The 21473-nt window shown below is 40.6% G+C and overlaps 1 protein-coding gene across 3 annotated transcripts in view; it reads left to right on the forward strand.

The window, feature by feature from the left end:
• ntng2b (netrin g2b) overlaps nt 1-21473 on the forward strand; it is a 56364-nt gene that overhangs the window by 4351 nt on the left and 30540 nt on the right. For all 3 annotated transcript variants that reach the window (XM_020621080.1, XM_020621081.1, XM_020621082.1), the window contains exon 3: nt 9540-10183. In XM_020621080.1, coding sequence (XP_020476736.1) covers nt 9540-10183 — 644 coding nt within the window. The remainder of the gene's footprint in view (nt 1-9539; nt 10184-21473) is intronic.

Genomic DNA, 21473 nt, shown 5'->3' on the forward strand with positions numbered 1-21473 from the left:
AATGAAGGCTATTACATCTTCTTACCCTCTTTCTTTTGGACACACCAACTGGATATTGACTGAGGGTTATTCATATACAGGCCAGCAGTATTTTTCCCTCTTCCTCTTGCCCCTGGGTTTGGCAGCTTTACAGAAAAGTCAGTTTCTTATCTAATTGGTGTACATTTACTTCCACTCATCAAAATCCCCAAAGCAAAAGGGAAGTTGAGGGCGGTGGGGGGGGGGGGATACTGCATTACCCAATACGCAGAGCTGCTCATCCGTAATAAGACTTGAGACATACTGCGGAAGATGCTAAATAATTTCCCCCCCATCTCTCACCCTATGAGCGCCACAGTGTTTCTAAAAACTATTGGAGAATACACTTTTTGAGGTTTTGATGTAGAGACATACTGTAGCTTCCCCTGCTTGCATTGGCTTACAGTAGTTTCTGGTGCCTGCATTTCCACAGGGATGCATTTTTTCTACTCTGTTTATCTCTCTTGTTCGCTGCAAATGCAGCATCCTTTCTCCTCCGCCAAACAGGCCAGCATGTTGGCTCCTTTGAACATGACAGGCGTCCAGCACCTTGACAAAGATGCTACTGTCACTAGTGCTGTGTTAGGAGCATCAGTGGTTTCTTTGTAGTCTCTCCATATGATAGCTACTATAGTGTTGCAGCGGAGAATGATGGAGTAAGGAGGTTTGAGGGGGGTGAGACAGGGTGTTGCAGAGTGGGATAGCTAATGATGAGGGTGAGGTGAAAGAAGATCCAAGCTTAGCTAAGCAAAAAAGATGAAATCAGACCACAGTTCTACAGTAGTACACCCTGTGTTGATATAAAAATGCTGCATTCAGAAAGGTCCTGCTGTGCTGTTGTTTGTTATTTCATTATTTCAGTACCTTCAATCAACTGTCTCCCTTGGGGCTGAGAACAGAGCAGCCAAATGCAAATAGGACGCATGTACAGGAATGTATAGTGTGTGGTGACGTTAACGGAGACCAGTGGGGGTTTGTGAAATGTGGATGAGTTGGCCAACAATGCACAGTAGTATGTCAAAGAAAGGCCATAAAAAAAGAACGAAAGAAACACACCTTCCTTTTCCACAACACATTTACCCGTTTTAGAAGGCAGAAATCAGCCAGCTCTAAAAATAGACATGAGAGGAGAGAGAAGCTGCGCAGCAGCGGAAGGGGAGCATGCAGGAAGGGGAGGAAGATGGCAGCTGGCAGCGTGAATCAGTGCCTCCCAGACTGGGCCTACGGCCATACTTCATTCTCCCTGGCTAGTGTAGTCCAGCCAGGTCCGGTCGGCCTGCCCTGCCCAGCAGTAGGCCATCAAGGCCATGCAAAAGGGCCACCCAGTCCCGGCAGTGGGCCATCCCTGAGGTGAAATATAACCCAGGTGGCCAGTGTTCTAATAATACACCCTTGGAGGTGAATGTGGGCACAGCATGAGCAGGTTTGACAGTGCTGGGCATAATTAATGAAGGGACGAGAGAGAGAGAAACAGACAGCTACAGTAAAGAGAGCAACAGAGTGAGTTACTGTACAAACAAAGAAAGCGGGGGAAGGAGTAGTGATGTAATGGCATGGCTTGCTTCCCCATTAGGACACAGTTGAAAGTGATCAGATAGTGTTTATATGTGTTGGCAGAACAGGAGGATCCTTATAAGTGAGATTTATCCCTGACTGAGGTGATACTAAGAGGGATTGGCTGCAGGGGCTCAGGCAGCTCGAGGTGAACTTAGCAAACTGCCAGTCGGGACGTCAGATCTGATGGCTGCTTAGAAAGTACACTGTGTTTTGGGTTTACAAATGTGCAAGAGAAGGACTGGCCACAATATTTTTTCAACCTTGGTGTTACTTGTCCCTTATGACCCTTGTTCACAATATTATTTTATTCACCACCCTCTGTTGAGGACATTTGTATTTAACAAATGTCCTCAACAGAAGGTAACAAGTGTGGGTCTTTCCAAAATACTTTTCTGAAACAATTTCCAAGGGAATACTTTGTGTTTACTTTTGATCGACATGAAAGACAAATGTTTGAGATGATTTTTGTTAAGTCCTTTGAAAACCCACAGGAGACTCGTGCTGCTTCCCCAAAATGATGCCCGTCACAAAGTGTATGTTCCCCCAAAATCTCTATAATGGAAGTGGAGAGTAAAATGTATCATAATTGAAGGAAAAACATACAAAATGTCAAACCTTTACTTTAATATCTCTCACCTAGCTCCTCATTTAAAGGGAAAGTACGCTAATTTTACACATCAAAGTCGGTTTACATGTCTTTTAGGGAAAACTACTTCATGTGAAAAAGGCGGGATGAAGCTTTATGTGGCTTCTGTTAAATTGCCTTGAGTTGGTGTTGGTTGTGCTAGAAGACTACAAGCCTGAAAATGAAAACTCTGGGGGCTTAGAGTAGCCCACGCCTCGCCTCTGCTGGAGACTACAGCTGAGGTTCACTGTGTGTAATGTAAAGAAGGTAACAAGTTTCGATAAGAAAAAACTCATAGGATAAAAACAATACCTCTCACTCTGCTACAATGATTTTGATCCTTTTAGAAACTAAATTGTGAGTCATTGTTAAGAGAGTGCACTGTTTAAGAGACAGATCTCTAATGCAGGGTCCTCATCTCAGTTGTCTCAAAGCTTAAAACCCTTTTCCAGCTCATCTACCTCCCTTTATCTACATCTACTCTTTTGTGGTTGGGTTAGATTTAATAACATACGTCAATAAAAGATAATAGACTTTACCTGAATCTACCTCATCAGTGCACTTTTAGAAAACAGTCATTCTCCCTGATACTTTGTTCTCCTGGTGTAGTGCATCTGCTCGAAGCATTAGCTGAATTCTGAGCTCCGGGTATAACTTGTCCTGGTCTGACTGTGATGATCTGATCAGGACAAGCCACTGCTGCTGCTTTGAAGCAGCATGGTGTCCCTGCTCTGTCCTTCTTCTCTCCTCCTCTAACACAACCACACACATCTACAATAAACATTTACTTTTGTTTGCACACACACACACGCACGTAAATAACATCCACCCACACACATTTACTTTTGTTTGCACACACACACGCACATAAATAACATCCACCCACAAAAACACACACCTAAGACACATTTACACTTGCTAAATGCTGTTTTGTACCAAAGACGTTTTACAGCAAGTGAATAATCACAGCTTCAAGTAATTAAAAGTAAAAGACAGGTATATGATTTGCAGTTCTTAAAACAGATGCCGCCTATGGATTCATGTATGTACACATTTTTCAGGCCACACCCAAACACATCATCTTCACTCAGGGTAACAAAAACATCCAGTATGATGGAAAAACATAAAAAAAAAGATTAACGTCATAAGTGAAAAAGCAATATCCCTTTCTCTTCCCCTCTGTGGCCTTTTTAATGGGAGGGTCATTTCATTTGATGTTTCTCCGAAACAAAATAAATTGTGTTCTCTGAGTGTGTGTCCCTACCTTTATTCCCCTTGCTAGCAATATAACTTAGAAACTTCTATAAGTGAAGGAAGAAATAAAGAGGAAAGGGAGGGAAGAATGGGGACTGGAAATGCTTTGGCCTGACAGACATGGTCATAAAAAGCAAAGGAGGAGAGAGGGAAGGACATGCAGAGCACACTTTTTCTAATGTTTTATTTCTGTGTAAATGCATAATGGCAGCGTGGTATTTCTAGAGGCAAACAGTGATATTGTTCTTACTGCCCCTGTGTTCCATAACATTGTAATAACTCGCTTTTAAACACATGTTTGTGTGAGAATATTTTTAGGGGGTCAGAGAGCTCACTCATTTTGTAGTTAGTTTCACGGTCACAAACGCTGCAGAGATAACTCTAAGATGAATCAGTCCACTTAGCGATAGTATAAAGCAAACCTGAGCACTTGAGGAGTTATTATGGAGTGTTTAAAATCACATTGTTATCCCACAAATTAAAACAAGGAAGTCACTCATCACAGGGGCATTATGGCGGCTGTTGTCGTGGAGACAGGATCCCAGCGAGAGTAATTGCTGGAGGGGCTTAGCAGTGCGGGCCACCTGCTGCAGCAGTTGGCTGGGATCTGTGTGTGTATGTCTGTATATGTGTGTGTTTGTGTGAGAGGGAGAGAGAGAGTATTTACGAGTGTGTGTCCTGGCATAGATATCCTGGGCCGGAGCAGAGCGGTGGCAGGAGACAGAGTGGGATAAGGAGGACAGGGCACACAAAGGGTCCTAAACATAACCTCGTGCATAAGTCTCTCATAGGGAATAAAAAATCTTCCAGCCTACATATCACCTCTACTGTCGCTAATCCTAAAGGGCTTGGGGAGGTCAGAACAACTTGCAGCTTTGGACCCAGTAAAGTGACAACAGGTTAAGAGATAAAAAATGTTGCATTGATCCTCACACTTCAGGAGCTATCTTGCAGTTTGTGCTGTATCTGGGACACAGCGACAGCACCATCATTAACAATAGGATTTGTAAGTCGAGGGTCATCCCCAGAACAGCAGCCTACAAATCCAGTCACATGTGTGTAAACATGTGTCTGGACTAAGGTCAAGGGATGCACTAATGGAAGGCACAGACATAGTAGGGCCACTACTGTACAGAACAGCTTCTGACTAAAGAAGCCACTCACTTTTATTATAACCCCCTTCATCTAATTCTACTTATCTTTTCCAGTTGCAGTTGTTTATGAGCATTGTAGATTATTGTCCTAAGTGTGTTTGTGTAGACAGTGATCTCTAACTGAGTCAGTGCATGGGGGATAATTGGGTTATCAGACAGAGAACAATGCAATGCAGTGTCATTCCCAGTGAGGATAGAGGTACATTATCTGCAGTTTTTGGTAGTTTCACTGCTGTGTCTTCACATGATCCTGTATAGCGTCTTCTGTTCCATACAGCTTTCCTCAGCACCGGCTCAACATTTGCTTATCTTTGGAGTTTTCCATTCTGCGTTGTCACCATAAATCAGATGATTTATAATCTCCACCTCACAGGATTGTAACTTTTGCTTTTGTTATTAGCACACCCGAGTGGGTTTGAGTGACTGCTCACTTTCACTTGGTACAGTCCAATGACTTTATTCACAAGGTTGGCAGATGTTGCTCTTTGGCATCAGACATGAAATAGTGAACATCTGCAAAGAAGCGGTGACACATGATCTGTGCTTGCACAGTACATCGATATGATGCAGTACTGCTCTCGCATTGAAGCTTATATCATAAAGACTTTGTGTAGCAGTTTGGTGACACCACACCCAAAATTTTATGAGTACTGAACAACCACCTGCTGTAGTGGCCGAATGGTTGGTCTGCTTCATCTCATGTGGACCCCAGTAGATTGTCAAAACATCCATGCATCCTGCAGTGTAACTCACTTCTCTAACTCACCATCTGTACGCTCAGTATGTCACAAACGTAACGCAAATATGGATAAAAACATAACTTGCATCACACGACTGTGTTGAGCTCATTAGCAGGTGCGTGTTGGTTAGCAGCGTGTTAAAGCGTCGCCTCCTGCTGACTACGGTTGCCATTTTCCATCAAGGACAAAGTACAAACTAGTTACAGCCAACTTTAAGGTCTACAGGGGGTGTGCGTTTGATACTCGAAAGATGAGCGTTAGTCATTATGATAAATTTATTCTGCTGTGTTGAATTTAAATCAGTTGCCGCAATAGCCTCTATTAATGTTCCATCCATTTGTGAAATGAATCTCCTCAGTGTTACTTTAGTTTCTTAGTCGTAGCAATAATGTGTTTAATGGCTAAACAGGCAGTAAATTTGGCAAGTTAATTTCATCAGCATTAATCTGCATAAAATCTTTTAGACTCTAAAAAAAAATTTAAATAAGTTAAGTGTTAGATATGTTTTAGTAATTTTGTCATGGAGAAGTGAATTGAATGAAATGTATTATCATCAGGGCTTATACAGTATTTATCAAACTGATAAAGGAAAAATTTGGAAGTTAAAAATTAAAGTGACAATGAACCTTTTTACACTTGCAAACTTAAGAATAAAATCTAGTTATTATACTTCTTACAACTTAAAAATTCTTATGTTCAAGAGCGCTCCAGAGGCCATACACAACTCCTGAGACTTTCTGGACTGATTATTCAAGACGTAGTAAGTCACGATGAATCGCATGTTAACTAAAGAAATATGCTGTATGTATTTCAACTGGGTAGTTTTATCCAAGATTTAAGTTTTGATTGGAGTATTTAAAAGCAGGTTACACCACTTCTTCTTCTGTTTGTTTTTCATTTATCATGGATGCAAACAACAAGAATAAAACTGCCTTTCATTCTGTTCACAGTCACTTTTCATGTATCTTTATTGCCCAAACTCATCTGATACTAAATTCATCTTAGCAACGAGATCTCCAATGTGTCTCATCTACCAGCAGCAAAATTTACTCCCCCATCCTGTTTTTTTTTCTATTTGAGCCAGTGTTTTATTATTTAATGTTTATTTATTACATTTATATATTATAAAAAATATATTGGTAGTTTCACACATGAATTGCAACTGGAGATATTAAGGTTTCACATAAGTAAAAAAGAACTATCACATAGGATTTAGCAGACAAGCATATCATTCAAACAATATGGCAGATCTAGAGTAAATCCTTGTCTCTCATTGGCTATCGCTGCTGTGAACAAACAATACATGTGATCACCTGAGAGCTGATCGATAAGGTTACACCTACACTCAACTGATTAGCTTGATAAATGTGTCTTATTCTCGCCTTGTCATTTGTCCTTTGTTTTATAATATTTAAATATCTAAAAATACTCCAAAATCATTATTCAAGTAAAAAATGAGCAGGTCACATTCTCAAACACTACAATTATAAGTAGTAAAACACAACAACACAAATAATAAGAGAACAAAACAAAGAAGAAAGAGGAGGAGGAAGGAGAGGAGGTGGAAGAAAAAAGAAAGATATTTATACTATGTGCTCAATCAAAAGCTTGTTAAAGACAATGCAGTAACATTCAAAAAGATTACTGGATCCCAATGAATAAAAGAAGAAGGACAACAGCTGTAAAATCTAATCAGTTACTACAATGTAGAAAAAAGGAGGTTGGAAACTTCACAAGCAGCTTCTCCTTAACCAAATATAATTTATGTACTGCATTCAGGGTACACTGTTCTCTAATATTTAACTGATCAGTTAATAACAATGAGCACAGATGAAAATAACAGCTCCAGCATGGAGCCGGATTTTGAATAATGCTACAAACGTCTACAGTAAAATACCTGGAAGGAAAAGGCTGTAAACTCAGGAAGAGCCAGCTAAGGGGATTAGAAGCCAGTGGGTGTGAATGATAAAGTTAATACTTGGAAAAGTAATACATTTTGACTGTTAATGTATTTGTTACATGTAATATTTATACATTATGATGATACATTTGACAAGGAATGACTGCGTCTAAATAATAGAGGAACTAATAACCCCTTATCAGTCTAATTAGGACATCCCCAGGGGCATGATGAGCTTTCTGCATCTGATACAATCTAAACAGTGTCAAAGCTGATTTTTGCAAATCAACCACCAGGACAAACGACTGTGACTATAATATTAAACTTCTGCAGCGATGGGATGTCAGACAACTAGCTTACAACAATAAGCTACATCAATTTTAGTAATATGTCTGAAAAGGTGCCAGCAACTGTGGAACTGGGTATCTGGGGAGCTGAGCATTTAGAAAGTGATCTGAAAGTTCATTGGTGAGGGAAACTATTGTCACACATCAAGAATCAAAAATGTTGGCATTGAACATATAAGTCAAATGTAATTCATTTCTTATCCACCCAAAGTTAGATGTTGGTTATGTTTAGTACAGCACTCTGTTACAAGGAAAGGTCTTACATTTAAAATGCTACAGTAAGTAAACGTACAAAAGTACTCATGATGCAGAATGGCACATTTAACATTAATGTATATTACTGGGTTATAATTACTGATGCATCATTGTGTACATCACATTTATGTTGCACTTGGTAAAGGTTGTAAAGCTAGTTTTTACCATCTTATATATCTATAATTTGAATTACTGCTTTGTAGCTTGTGGATTTTCAGCACATTTAACATTAATGTATATTACTGGGTTATAATTACTGATGCATCATTGTGTACATCACATTTATGTTGCACTTGGTAAAGGTTGTAAAGCTAGTTTTTACCATCTTATATATCTATAATTTGAATTACTGCTTTGTAGCTTGTGGATTTTCCACCAGAGATCAATGAACTCTTATGATTATACTGTCATTTTTGTATTCATCTGTTTCTGAAAAGTAACTAGTAACTAAAGTAATCAAATAATTGTAGTGGAGTAGAAATATTTGCCTCTTTAATGATGTGTGTGTGTTTAGGACAGAAAACCATGATTTCACTAACAGTGATCAAATTGGATTTGTTGCCTAAACCAAAGTACAGACAGAAGTGTGCATGCAAAACCTGGTCTCTGGGGTCCAGGTCTGGTGCTCTGTATTCCCACCGTCCACTCTGAACACTTTGCTTCATTCAATCAAAAAAAAATCTCTGACTCTGAACATAACCCAGTCATCAATTATGTTTGATACCACAATGTAACCGGGAAACACTTTAGTACTATATAGATGGAATTTCCTGGAGTTAGAGGTATGTCACCTGACGTTTGGTTTTGTATCGAAGTGTTGGAATCTGAATGAGCAGAGGATGAATTTGTCTTCTTGGAAGAAAAGCACGGTGAGACTCTTGAAATCTAACAGAGAGTGAAAGCCATTTATTAGTGCAGGTGGAAAGTGGCCTGTAGTTTTCTGTGAGCAGTGTGAATAATCCTGTTGTGCAGAGAAGCTGTGGCTGGAAAGTCTTGGCTTCACTAGAAGAGGAAGATCAATTCTTCGAAGTTAAAAGTGCGGCGGCACTCTGCTGTCTATGCAAAGACAGTGATCATGCACTGTCCTCTTGACCTTCACACTTCCTGTTGTGCTGTTTGGCAAGTTTACTTTTAAAGTGTCTGTCTCTGAGTGCCTTGGTGAGGCACTCCTCATTTAGATCCTCTGAGGAAGCAATATAGATATTTAGTGAGTGTTATCAGGAAAAACGTCTTTAGATCAATGATCACAAAAAGAGGAACAACCAAAGTTTAGCAAAGAGACTGACAATACAAATTGTGATCCCATAACTACTGCATGGCTCAGAAATCCTTTTTTAAAACAGCTGAACTAAACAGTTTTTGCTGTAAGACATTTAGTTTTTTCCTCAGTTGAGACCTTTTAGTTACATTATGTTTTGACAAAGCCTGTGAGAGGCTGGATCACCAAACTGACACAGCAGGCAAAGGCCCTAGCAAACACAGAGCCCAAGTTCACTGTGTAGTAATCAGTTTGTGGTAATTTTATTGATAGCAACGTTGGTTGGGAACATGCACCATTCAAGCTCTAATAAAGAAATATGGGTTTTTCGCCTAATCTTTTTAAGTTAAAGATCATTATCTACAGGCTGCTACCATTAACTCCTTCTCCAACTGACTGATATCTTACTGCTGTCTTCATTTCTTTTTTAGGAGAATCCATACCTGTGCAGTGATGAGTGTGATGCCTCTAACCCAGACTTGGCCCACCCCCCTCAGCTGATGCAGGACCGTGAACGCAATGGCCTAATCACCTATTGGCAGACAGTCACATGGAGACGCCACCCAGAGCCCTTATTGGCCAACATCACAATGTCCTGGAACAAGAGTCTGGAGCTCACCGATGACATCCAGATCACCTTCGAGTACGGCCGTCCTACAATCATGATACTGGATAAGTCCATGGACCACGGCCACTCCTGGCAGCCCTACCAGTTCTATGCTGATGATTGCCTGGACGCCTTCAACATGCAGCCCAAACGTGTGCGTGACCTTTCGCCCGCCAACATTACACGAGTCATCTGCACCGAGCATTATTCGCGCTGGGTCGGCTCCAAGAACGACAAGAATGTGAAGTTCGAAGTGCGGGCACGCTTTGCTGTGTTTGCTGGGTCTCGGCTACAGAACATGGACAGTCTGTACACTCGCATGGAAAGTATGAAGGGCTTGAGGGACTTCTTCACCTTCACCAACCTTAGGTTGAGGCTTCTCAGGCCCGCCCTCGGAGGCACCTATGTCCAGAGAGATAACCTGCTCAAGTACTTCTATGCCATCTCCAACATCGACGTACCTGCCAGGTGAGGGTCAATGCTAACTTGATTAGGGATGCATATTTTTAAAAACTGTCCTGATGCATGTTCACACCTTTTAACTATAAGAGCAGAATTAATTTGTAAGGAAATAGTGGAAAATAATCTAAATAAGATTTTACTGTATATAAAATATAATAGAATTACTCCTATAAACTTTTTTATTTACTCTAGGAAGCATATCTATGAGGAATGTTGGCAAACAACCCCCTGAAACTACAAAATTACATATGCGAGTTATATTATTGTGTTAAATAATTATGTTTACTTAATCTTCCTACGTACAACCATACATCACTTCAGGAGCAGTAAAAGTGAATTGCTTCCCTCTTAAATGCTTATTTTAGTGCTAAGGAACTAATTGAAAACCACAAATAGAATTCCATTCACCTCTGTTATTTTGCGGCAATGCCTGAAATCTCACAGATGGAGATCTCAAAACTTTCACCGATAAAACAAACCATTTGCAAGGGTAGATACCGTCATGGGTAAGTAAAAAAAAAAAGTCCCATCCTGGGAGAAATGACCCATTAAAGAAATTATGCCTAATCACAAAAAGACATTTCACTCAAGTTTATCACATCATTACTATCATCACTTACACATCTATAGTATACCACCTGGCAAAGAACACACCCTCTGGTGTGACATTCATGTGCACGCACACACACACACACACACACACACACACACACACACACACACACATACCCACTGTGATCTGAGGGCTCTCTTTCTCTGCACGGATCCTGATCTGCCTATCACTGGCCTGTGCGGACAATGATTAATGACAGAATCATACGGCCTCGGTGTTCTAATGTAAACCACCATACACTTTCAGCAAGAGGAGCCAGGAACCCTTACATGGCAACTTTGTGACAGTGAAGGATGCTTGGGCTGTCACACACTTGCTTAGCATCAACAAGCCATCTCTCCTACCTTTCAGAATTATTATTCCAATCAATATGGCAGGCTGACATTTGAATGGTATTTAACATCCTTGTCGAGATGGTCTGGACACACACAAAGGAGGTGTGTGTGTGTGTGTGTGTGTGCACGGTATGGGTGGTGGGTGAAATGGGGAAACTGAATATGAGCAACTGTTTGAGTGGGGCATTGAACAATATAAGCACTTTGTGTGTGTGTGAATGCTGACACAGCACACACACACAGACACACACACCCACACACACACACAATCAACCCCCCGTTACTGTGGAAAGGGCCTGCAGGTATTGATCACAGCCACTTTTCAGGCTCAGCACAGAGTCAGAGGGAGAGGGAGGGATCAGCCCAAATCCTGGGTGTGAAACAGTCCATCATCATGTCACAGCCTCCACTAAAAATCCTGCAAATTTAACAGTCAACCATCCCTGTTTTGAAATATTTGTGGTTTTTCCCTTTATTTAGTAGTCAACAAGTGCACCAAATCTAAGAATTTATCATCTGATGCAAAATCCCCACTGTCCTGCTTTGCTTGAAACACCGCTCTAAGCCCTTAAAAAAGCATCTCTTCATATCTATACTTCTAGAAAACATTTCTCTCCTCATCCAGAGAGCAGAGCTGGTGGCTTATGACTGGTGGCAGCTGGTGATAGTGTCAGTACAGTATGTGCTGGATCTGCAGAGGATCCAAATTTAGCCCTGTGGAGATGACTGAGGCCGGTCCATCTTCCGCCCTGGCCTCCCACACCTCCCGTAACATAATCACTAATCAATAAGTTATTCTGGGCAGCCAGCAGGAGGATTAGGTGATAGTGGTGGGGGGTCCTCAACAGTACAGTAGAATCAGGAGTGTCTGATGCTTACGGCTGGGAAATTGATTTGGGGGAGCGAGACGATTAGTCAATGTTCCCTGGACAAAAGGCTAAGCTATTTTATCTCATCTCATCTGGCCTTGCCAACATATTAGGATTTCCATTGCTTAAAATTTGAATAATGAATATTCCACTCCACTGGTGCTCCAAAGGGGACAGCGCACAGAGATGGGATTTATATGATCAAGAGCAAGTGGCACTGTACCGCAGGTCGCCACAGTAATGAGATACGCCAATGTTATCGATGGAGAGAGAGTTGTAGTCACTTCCTGGCTGTATCGTGTGTCCCCATATCTCTAGTTGTGGCTCTGAATCCAGGTACAAGTAATTATTATTATTAGTCAACTGTTCTTACTGATTTGACAGTAAAACAGGGCCATTTCCCATCAGGCACTGTAAGATGTTACTTCTATGGGATGTGTCTCTCTTAACTGACGCTGCATTGTCAGAGTGACAGGCTTCTAAAGAGCTGGCGCAGGTATGCGGGAAGCCAGGTACTCAGGGCTTCATAGTGCTGCTTTATCAATAAATACGAAACCTAATAGGCCATTAAAGTGCAAACTGTGGCAAGATAGGTTAGATGGGAGGCTGCAAATTTAGATCTGTAGGCATGATGAAAACGCTTAGCAAATGGGATCTTGAGCAAGTCATGTGTTTAGGGTAGAGGGCAGCCAGAGATGGAGCGAAGATTCTGAAGTGGCCAGAGAGAGAAGGTCACAGACAGCAGGAGTAGAAAGCAAAGTCAGACGGGATAGAGTCACTCACTTTGTGATGCAAAGTTCTCCCAAGGTTAACTGTAATGAGCTACAGTACTGACTACAATACAAACTCTAAGCCAAGGTGTTTTGGGTTTTGAAAGCCTTGGGCTTTATGCTCATTTTACAGCCTATATTCAACCCTTAGATGTGACTATTTCCATATCACTGATGGCCCATGTGAAAGCCATCTCCAGCCATCAAAGACAGAGTAGCAAAGCCTCAGCTCTATCATCATTTACATCAGTGAAATCACATTCACCGGGAGGCTTCGCTCATAAGCGGCGCGCTCAAATTTGCCCTCATTCATTGGACCTCCTCTTCTCCATGCCTGTTCTCCATGTCTCATCTGTCAGCTGCCCTGCTGGACTGTGACATGGATTATAGCAGACCGTGCTAGGCTGTAATGTGCATTAGGGATTAGATGTGGGGTCATGGATTGGGCCTTTTTAATGAAATACTGTAAGCAGCAGGTTGTACGGTGGGTCTTTATAATGGAATAAAGGAAAGGCTGTAGGCTCAGGAAGAGCCAACTAAGTGAATTAGAGCCAAGACGGAAGGAAGGAGACGGAGCAGGATGAGGAGACAGACCAAGGCTGCATCATTTTTCTCTCCTTGCTCATAATCGCTGCAGCATCAGGTCCTTTACTCCCCAACTTCTCAATTTGATTTGACTGGCTGGTGGGGGGGGGGGGGGGAGAATGACACTGAAGAGAAGCCCCGTAAGCATTCTGAGAATCTGATCACAGGGTGAAGAAAAACATCAGCACATGTAGATCACAGTCATAGTGAACAAATGGCATTAAAAATGAACATATTACTGGAATTTGAGGCAATCAATATTTTTTAAATAGCATTATTAGTACTGATGTTTTGAACATGGATTTTTCCTAACTGGCTACTGCAAACTGCTAAATGTGAAGGAAGCATGGCCAAAAATGTTTTCCAGCCGACCCATGATTTATATCCACACACAGTTTCGAGAGTAATAATCTGATAAGAGTGCCACTATTTTTGCTAATTGTGGTCTTATTTCTTAAGGAATAAGGAACCAACAAACAGAATTTCTATCATGTACAATCTCAACTGTAAACAGTGATGAGATAAGAGTCTGCAGCCAGTGGCTCTGTGAGGCTGTATTTATAGGCACGCTGACGCTTTGAGCCATAAACTCAAAGTACATCCGAGGCTGATAGGAATGTCATTAGTTTTGCAGGTATTTGATCATAAACCAAAGTAGATTAAAATTTTGACCTGATGGAAAACCTGAGCAAAAGTCAAGATTACCAAATTTATTACAATTCATCCTGAGGGGGACATGAATGTCTGAAACAAATTTCATGACAATCCATCTAACAGTTGTTGAGACTTTTCACCACACGTCACCTTGTGGTGAAATATCCGGATTTGATTTTGTACCAGTTCACTTCAGTTGTTGATACAGTGTATTTTATTGTGGTGGACAGAGCAACACTACCATCTGTACATCCCTATATTAACACCAGCCACCACTGCTGCTGCTATGTGTGTAGGCTTTAACCCTTACTTACACTGAATAGGCCCAGTCTTGCCTAAAAGGACCCATCTCTTAGCAACAAGTAATTATTTTCCAGTAGTGAAAATTAGTTAAAAGTGGATCTGGCAGAAAATGGGCCACACGACGAGTGTTTTTACATGGTTGTGTTGTTTCATACCTGCTTAACTCATTTATCCGTCATGTGTCTGTTTCTCTCAGCGCCTTCCTGGGCCCCTGCTGACACAGCTAATGCGCTGAGAGCTTTAAGCTCTCCATCTCCCCACAGACATGAACGCACTGACACCGAAAATTTTCCTGGTGTTCTTTAACATGTTGCAGAGAAATAGGAAAGCCGCAGCGGTTTTTACGACTTCTTTTGTATCTCTGCAGGCGTCCTCGTTAGTCTGTTTGTGGATTTATCATGACAGTCGGAGCAGCAGAATCCCTTTGCAAATCTCCAGCAAATGGCAACATTTACTGCTTCGACTGTAATCAAATATTATTTCAAATAAACTTTGCAAATGGTCACTTGATTTTTTTTTTAGGTAAATGTATGTTAAAGTGTAAGAAAATGTTTCAGTGTGTCTCTGGAACTGTGCTGTTAAGCTAAAGGTGTGTGTGTAAATGTTTAGAGAACTTTATATGATTATGTGCATTTGAGCCACTAATTCTCAATATGCATCAGCTTTTCTCACTTTCATTACACTGGTCATGTGGTACAGATTCATGTATTAACAGAAAGGATATCAAGAAATGTTATATTTCAAATATTTAGAAAAAAACTAAATAGAAACAAATGTAAAAAAAAAACATAGTTTATCCTTCTAAATTAAATTAAATATGGCAAACTCCTGTCGTCATGACACGTCATCTACAACAGTGGTTAGGGAATCGTCAAGGGATCATAGGATAAATCTCCATTGATTTTACCCGTGGTGATAACTTTCCTGAGTGGTAAAATCCCATCTGAGTATCACACACTGTTGTCCAGTGTTGTGGTGTCTGATAAGCCTTTAAACGTATTAATCTGTTACTCCACCTGGACCTTCCGGATTGTATTTCATTGGGTGGACTCCAAAATCTGATAAGCATGGTGCCGGTCTGTGGCAGATGGGTGTGGTTTCCATTCCATTTCAGTTCAGCACACACATCAGCACGTGTCGCTGGTGGTGACTTAAATCAGTGCAGCAAATCAACAAAATAACATGTGGCGTCCACGAGAATGGCAACCAGCAGACAGCCTTTGGCGATGCCAAATCCAATCATAGGATTTAATGTAATGACCTTGACAATTTGTGGTCAGAAAATGTGATCACCATACCTTCCAGTTACCAACGATGTTCGATGGTGCAGCAGTAACTCTAGAGTCTATGTTGAACTTGACAGTTCATTTCTTGAACTTGACTGTGTAAAATCAAAGCCGAGTTACAATAAACAACATAAAATCATATTTGATATTCTCGTGGTGCCTTGATATCTGGGTTCAGGGAGAATATTGGGAAACTGAACACATTCTGTGATATTTAATGTAGTCTTTTTTGTATAATTCGAAAGCTGAGCCACTGTGTTATAGCTAACACAGCTGCTAGAATTGCATTGTTCAGATTAATATCTGGTTCATTCTGTGGTATCTCCTCGTCAGCGCGTTCCACTACCACTGCTCATCTTGAATCACCATCCGCCTTGTGTGCCTGTTGCACTCGATTTAAGAGGGTTTGCCGCCCTTGCTGTTACGTAGCATACAGCATGCCCCCACACACAGTTAACGTCTCAACAGAACCTTAAACAACACACCCCCACCCAGGACGTTGTCAGTCTCAATCCCTACTTAGAGTTGCATTGTGGGTAATCTAATGTAGGTGCCAGGTTTTGACAAGGAAGAAGAATGCATGGAATGAAAATTTTCCAGAAACTGCTGGATTGACATTTGATAATTATTTTAAAAAACAAAAACACCTGTTAAAACGGTAACTAAAAGGTGCTCATTTAAACTTGGAAATCACAAACCTCCATATAACCTGATCTGTTCTTTTGTCTTCTCACTGCCTCCTGAGAGATGCACTAATTAGACCCTGAATGGCTCACAGTGGATAAATCTGACTGCTACAAAGCTCTTTTGTTGTACTGGAAGCATGAATGAGGACGAAGGAGCAGATAGTGCAGATTTCTGTGGCCTGGAGGCTTGTCCATCTACTCCATCAGAGAATAAGGAACACATGCTCCTCCTCTGCACTCATTTTCAAGCCTCCAGTCAGTTTATGTCTTAGTTTCCAAAGTCACCTTATGTGGATAATCATCACCACTATTTTTGAATTACACCAAAGTTTTCTTTTGCGTCCTTTGCAGAGGGAAGGTGAGGGAATGGGATGAATAAGCCTGGATCAGGAGGAGAGGGAGAAAAAGAAAAAAGGAGGTAGATGATGGATTAACTCCTAGTTTCATGGGACTAGCTGGGGTGTGTGATTTTGTGATGAATGATGTGGGGTTTGATGCACTGTAAATATTAGCCCCCAGTTCACATGGTGACCACAGAGTAGAGTAACATAATCCCCCCACGTATTCTCCTCATTTTCTACCCACGGCTGAAAACTTCCCTGTCTGTTCTGTTTCAGGAGAAAACTGCTTTGCACCCGAGTAGTTCAACCTTTTATCCCCCTGAAAGAAATATAGGATCTGTGGCTGATGTGTGATGAGGAACATATAGAAGTGGTTGCTCATACGTTGTCACCAAAGTCAGGAAATCTTCATGCATGATCCCTCCCATGCTGTTAAGACGCCTCCCCTCTGAGTTATCTCCCTCTGAGGCAGTCGAGGCTTGGAAACAGATCACTTTTTAAATCATTCATGAGCACTCCCCAGAAAAGAAAGCCATGTAGAAAGCTGAGGGACCGCGAGGAGGAACGCGTCATTGTTCCTCTAATATGCAATGATTTATGACACAATGGTTGTAACTGATTTGATAATCACAGTTTATTTCCCCTCCAAAGGGAAGAAAGTTAAAGTCAGCTATTTCGCACTGTTTTCCTTTCATTCCCCATCTACACAGATAAACATCTTTTTTTAATTCTCCCCCTCTTCAATAAATTTATTCCTTTTCTTCCTCTATATTTCCTCCCCTTCTCTTACTCATCCCATAAATATCCTTTTAAATTCGCAAATACACCAAAGAATTTTCCCCACTAGCACCTGCACTGTGTCTTACCCAGCATCTGGTGAGAGGGGAATCTCTTGATACCACAGGCGTGCTTTAAAGTTGAAAAGCATGCTGGGAATTGTAAGTGGGAGAACATGAGGTAGAGGGAAGGTGTCCTAGGAAAGATGGTTTGTTCTCAGTCAGCCACATTAATTAGCATAACATTATTACAGGCATGGTGTGTGCAAAAACACACTGGCATCTTCGCAGCAGGACTCTTGCTGTCATTACATTTAGACGCTAACAGATAAACAACTCATCATTTGGAGTCTGAATGTGGAAGACAACAAATAACTCCATGTGTTGTCAATCAGTTTTTAATGTCAGAGACTCACCTTTACATCAGTGTTGTCCCATAATGAGCCATGGAGGAACAAAAGCTTTTAATTCTGCTAAACTAGACAACAGGTAAAGATTTAGTTTCATAAGACATTTGAATAAAATCTTGAGTTGTACCCACAGAACATGTAAGAATAACTTAGAAAGAGCTCATGAATGAGTTACAAAATAAGGACAACAAATTCGATCACTATAAGTGATTTGAGAAGAGAATGAAACAGATACTTGTTACAGCGCTTTCAGGTTTATCTTACAGTTGTGATAAACACTTTCATTTATTCTGAGCATTTTTAGGACCTCTCATCCATGTTGGCACAAAGGTTGAGATTCATCTGCTGGTGCTGTTTAAAGCTCTGCTCATGTTAAGATAATAAACCAATATAACAATTAGATTCTGTGAAACTTTACTTTGACTATTTTCTCATTTAATCATTTAGCAGATGATTAAATCCTAATTAGCAGCTAAACTGCAAATAGCCAGTAAGCAATCATTACTTACTGATTATGTACATATTACCACAAAAGTAGTCCACCATACTAAAGAGAAATATATAATTACTTCATTCCAGCCAAACATCCCATTGTCATGGCTTCTTATTTGTGAATGGTACCCTTCGTCTTGCTGACCGTTTGCACAACTTCCCGAAACAGATCATACAAACCTCCCTCCACACCACGAGTGGCCAACTGTGTGGAGGAGAGGAAGGAGCCGGGGTCTGAGACCGTAGAGACTGTCCTACAGTGATGGTCGGCTCCGGGGTGACTTTTCAGAACAACTATGGTATAAAGACATTTGATACATAATGAATATAGTCATTTTAAACCTTGCAGTCGATTTGACACTGCATCTCTAGTGGTGTTTTGGGTTTGTCTTACCAAATCACCACTCAAACACAGTGTTCCTGATATTCGTGCACCCCAGTCAAAATGGACATATCATAAAGGTACCGTGTGACTGACCAGCTATAGGTTTTGGATGAGTTCTTGGCACTGGTTGAAAACTTGTGCTTTATTACCTTTCACTTCATTTACTGGCCACTAAGCACATTTACAGTTTATTAAGAAAATGTAGCCCTTCAGTAAGGTCATTTCATTACTTGCAAAATAATGCTGGGCACTTGCTACACAAGAGCTTCATTATGTGTTCAGTTCAGATATGAATCTAATTTCTAAACCACTTCCCCACACGTAATTCATTTATATAGAAGTTAAGCAAAATATTATAATTACTGAATAAGCAAAGTAGTTTCTGCTAAAGCTCCGAGCACTGAGAAACACTGTCCTTTCTTTTTTTTTTTTTTTTTTTTAACCAAGATTCCCAAGTTTTAGTACTTGTACTAATTGTCTTGCTAACTGCACTGCTGTGTTTGGAAGCTCCCCTTTCCTCCTCCCCCATCTTCCTCCTCTGGCCCACAGCTCGGTAGTGCGCTTCTCACTGTGACTAATGATGTTCTTTCAGTCTCAAGGTTTTAGCAGGATAATTATATTAACCCCTGTCCTCTGGCTGATCCCAGCTCTGCTCCTCTTCCCGTGGCATCCTCACCCCCATGCTCTCACCGGAATTAGACACTAACACACACACACACACGGGTATACAGGAATCAGTGGGGAAGCTAAAGTCAAAGTACAGCATTTCAAGCTACCAATTACTTCTTACTGGAACAAGCTGAACAGCAGCAAAGCTACGCCAAAGAGAAATGTATTGTAATTTGGTTAACTACAACAAAAACTTTAAAATAAAATAAAATTTAAAATAGATCAATTTGATAACGCACGTGACATAAAATTATAACAGCATAATGTATATTACAAAAAAGTAACACCAGCACAAAATGCAGTTGAGTTTATTACCTGAAATACTTGTCTTCAACTTGCACTTTTTAAACTGTATGAACAGCTTGAACATTTATATGATGTATAAGCCATCTCTCAAAGTTCTTATCCAAAAAGCATTCATTTCCTTTTATAATGAATTTGTAGCCAAACAAAAAGGTTTTAAAAATAACTATTTGAATCATTATGCCAATATGAATGTAGTTGGAGTACCACAAGCTAATAGAAAGTGTAGTTAAACTAGTAGTTTGACTACATGTAGCTCACTACTCTGACAGGAATGCACATTATAGGTGAACAACGGTAACTGCTTCTGAATAAGGTTGTCATTTAAATGAGAAAACATGCAGCTAAGATAATGACAGAATGCCTGTAAAGTAATTGTGCATGTTTGGAAAATCTCAGCGTATTGAGAGAGAAAGGTGAAACCTGCAAGTGTGCTGAGTGCTAACATGCCTTCACACATTAGAGGCTCCAACAGCACGTCTATAAAGTTCCTAAGGCTGGTGTATTGTCTCAGAAGGAAGGCCCAGATATCCAGACGATTCTATTCTCCACCCCAAAGTTTTTTTTTATTCTGGTAAAAACACAACAGACGTAAAGATCCAGAGATTCATATCGTGCCTGGGGGCCTGAAGACTCTGTGGGGGAGCACACAACAGGAAGAAATTCCCACCAACCTCTGTTGTCCTAGTGTTTCTGTCACTTCATCAGTTTTTCATTCCTTCCATTGCCTCCTATTTCTCTTTATTTCTTCTTCCTAGGTTATATCTTTAAATTAAGGAAGGATATATAATAATGCCCCCCCATGACTCTCGCCAAATTTCTTTTCTCCCCAGGTGCAACTCTTTGCTGTAGTGTTCATTAAAACACATTCAGCAGCAGTAAGGACTCTGCAGGGAGGTTACCGTCCAATATTCAGCACTGTTAGACAGTAATCTTGGGACGATCGGGGCTGGTTGGAGTGAGGCCGGACTCTCTTTAGTGAAAGAAGCCTTAAGATGCAGTGACATGGCTCCTTCGGCAACAGTGGTGTCAGCCGTCCTGCATCATTCATGCCGCATCATGCGGCATGAATATTACAAAGCTGGCGTGCAGAGTCTTAGATTACCACCTACCAAGTGCCAAATGCCAGTAAAATACGTCTCGTGTGGATGAATTAATAAGGGTCACCCATCACAGTGGTCAGTGACTTTTGACAGTGCATCTATTTGGTGATAACATTTAGCATATGATATTTATAAGACAATAACTTTTCTTTAGTATCATATAGAGACCATCAGAGAAAACTAGATGATGTGGGGCTTTCACATATATACAGTATCTCATTCATGTCTGTATACTCAGCAAAGGCATATTCATTACTGGAATTTTAGATAAAATTGTGTGCATGCATCCAGTCAAGAAAACTGGCGGGAATGGGATTTTATATCATCAATGAGAATTTATAATCATGTTGTATATTTTTTCTTTTGAGTCAGAATCAAACCCAGCTACTGAAAGTGAAGACATTTTTCACAGTTCTGAACTGCATCTCTAATATCTCCTTATTAATATTTCTGAATGTTTATGAAGTAGAAATTGCTACATGTCTTAGCTGAGTTTGTGTTGAAATTATTTTTAACTTTTAGAACCAAGTTTTCAGATGCAGAAGAAACTATTACACACTGGGCAAAGATAAACAAATCAAATGTGTGTCTAGATATATCTTCAGTGTCCATAGCCAACACGATTTCCACACAAGCTGAAAATACACATACAGTGCCTTGCGAAAGTATTCGGCCCCCTTGAACTTTGCGACCTTTTGCCACATTTCAGGCTTCAA

The sequence above is a fragment of the Monopterus albus genome, unplaced genomic scaffold (assembly GCF_001952655.1).
Source record: "Monopterus albus unplaced genomic scaffold, M_albus_1.0 scaffold253.1, whole genome shotgun sequence".
Classification (NCBI taxonomy): domain Eukaryota; kingdom Metazoa; phylum Chordata; class Actinopteri; order Synbranchiformes; family Synbranchidae; genus Monopterus; species Monopterus albus.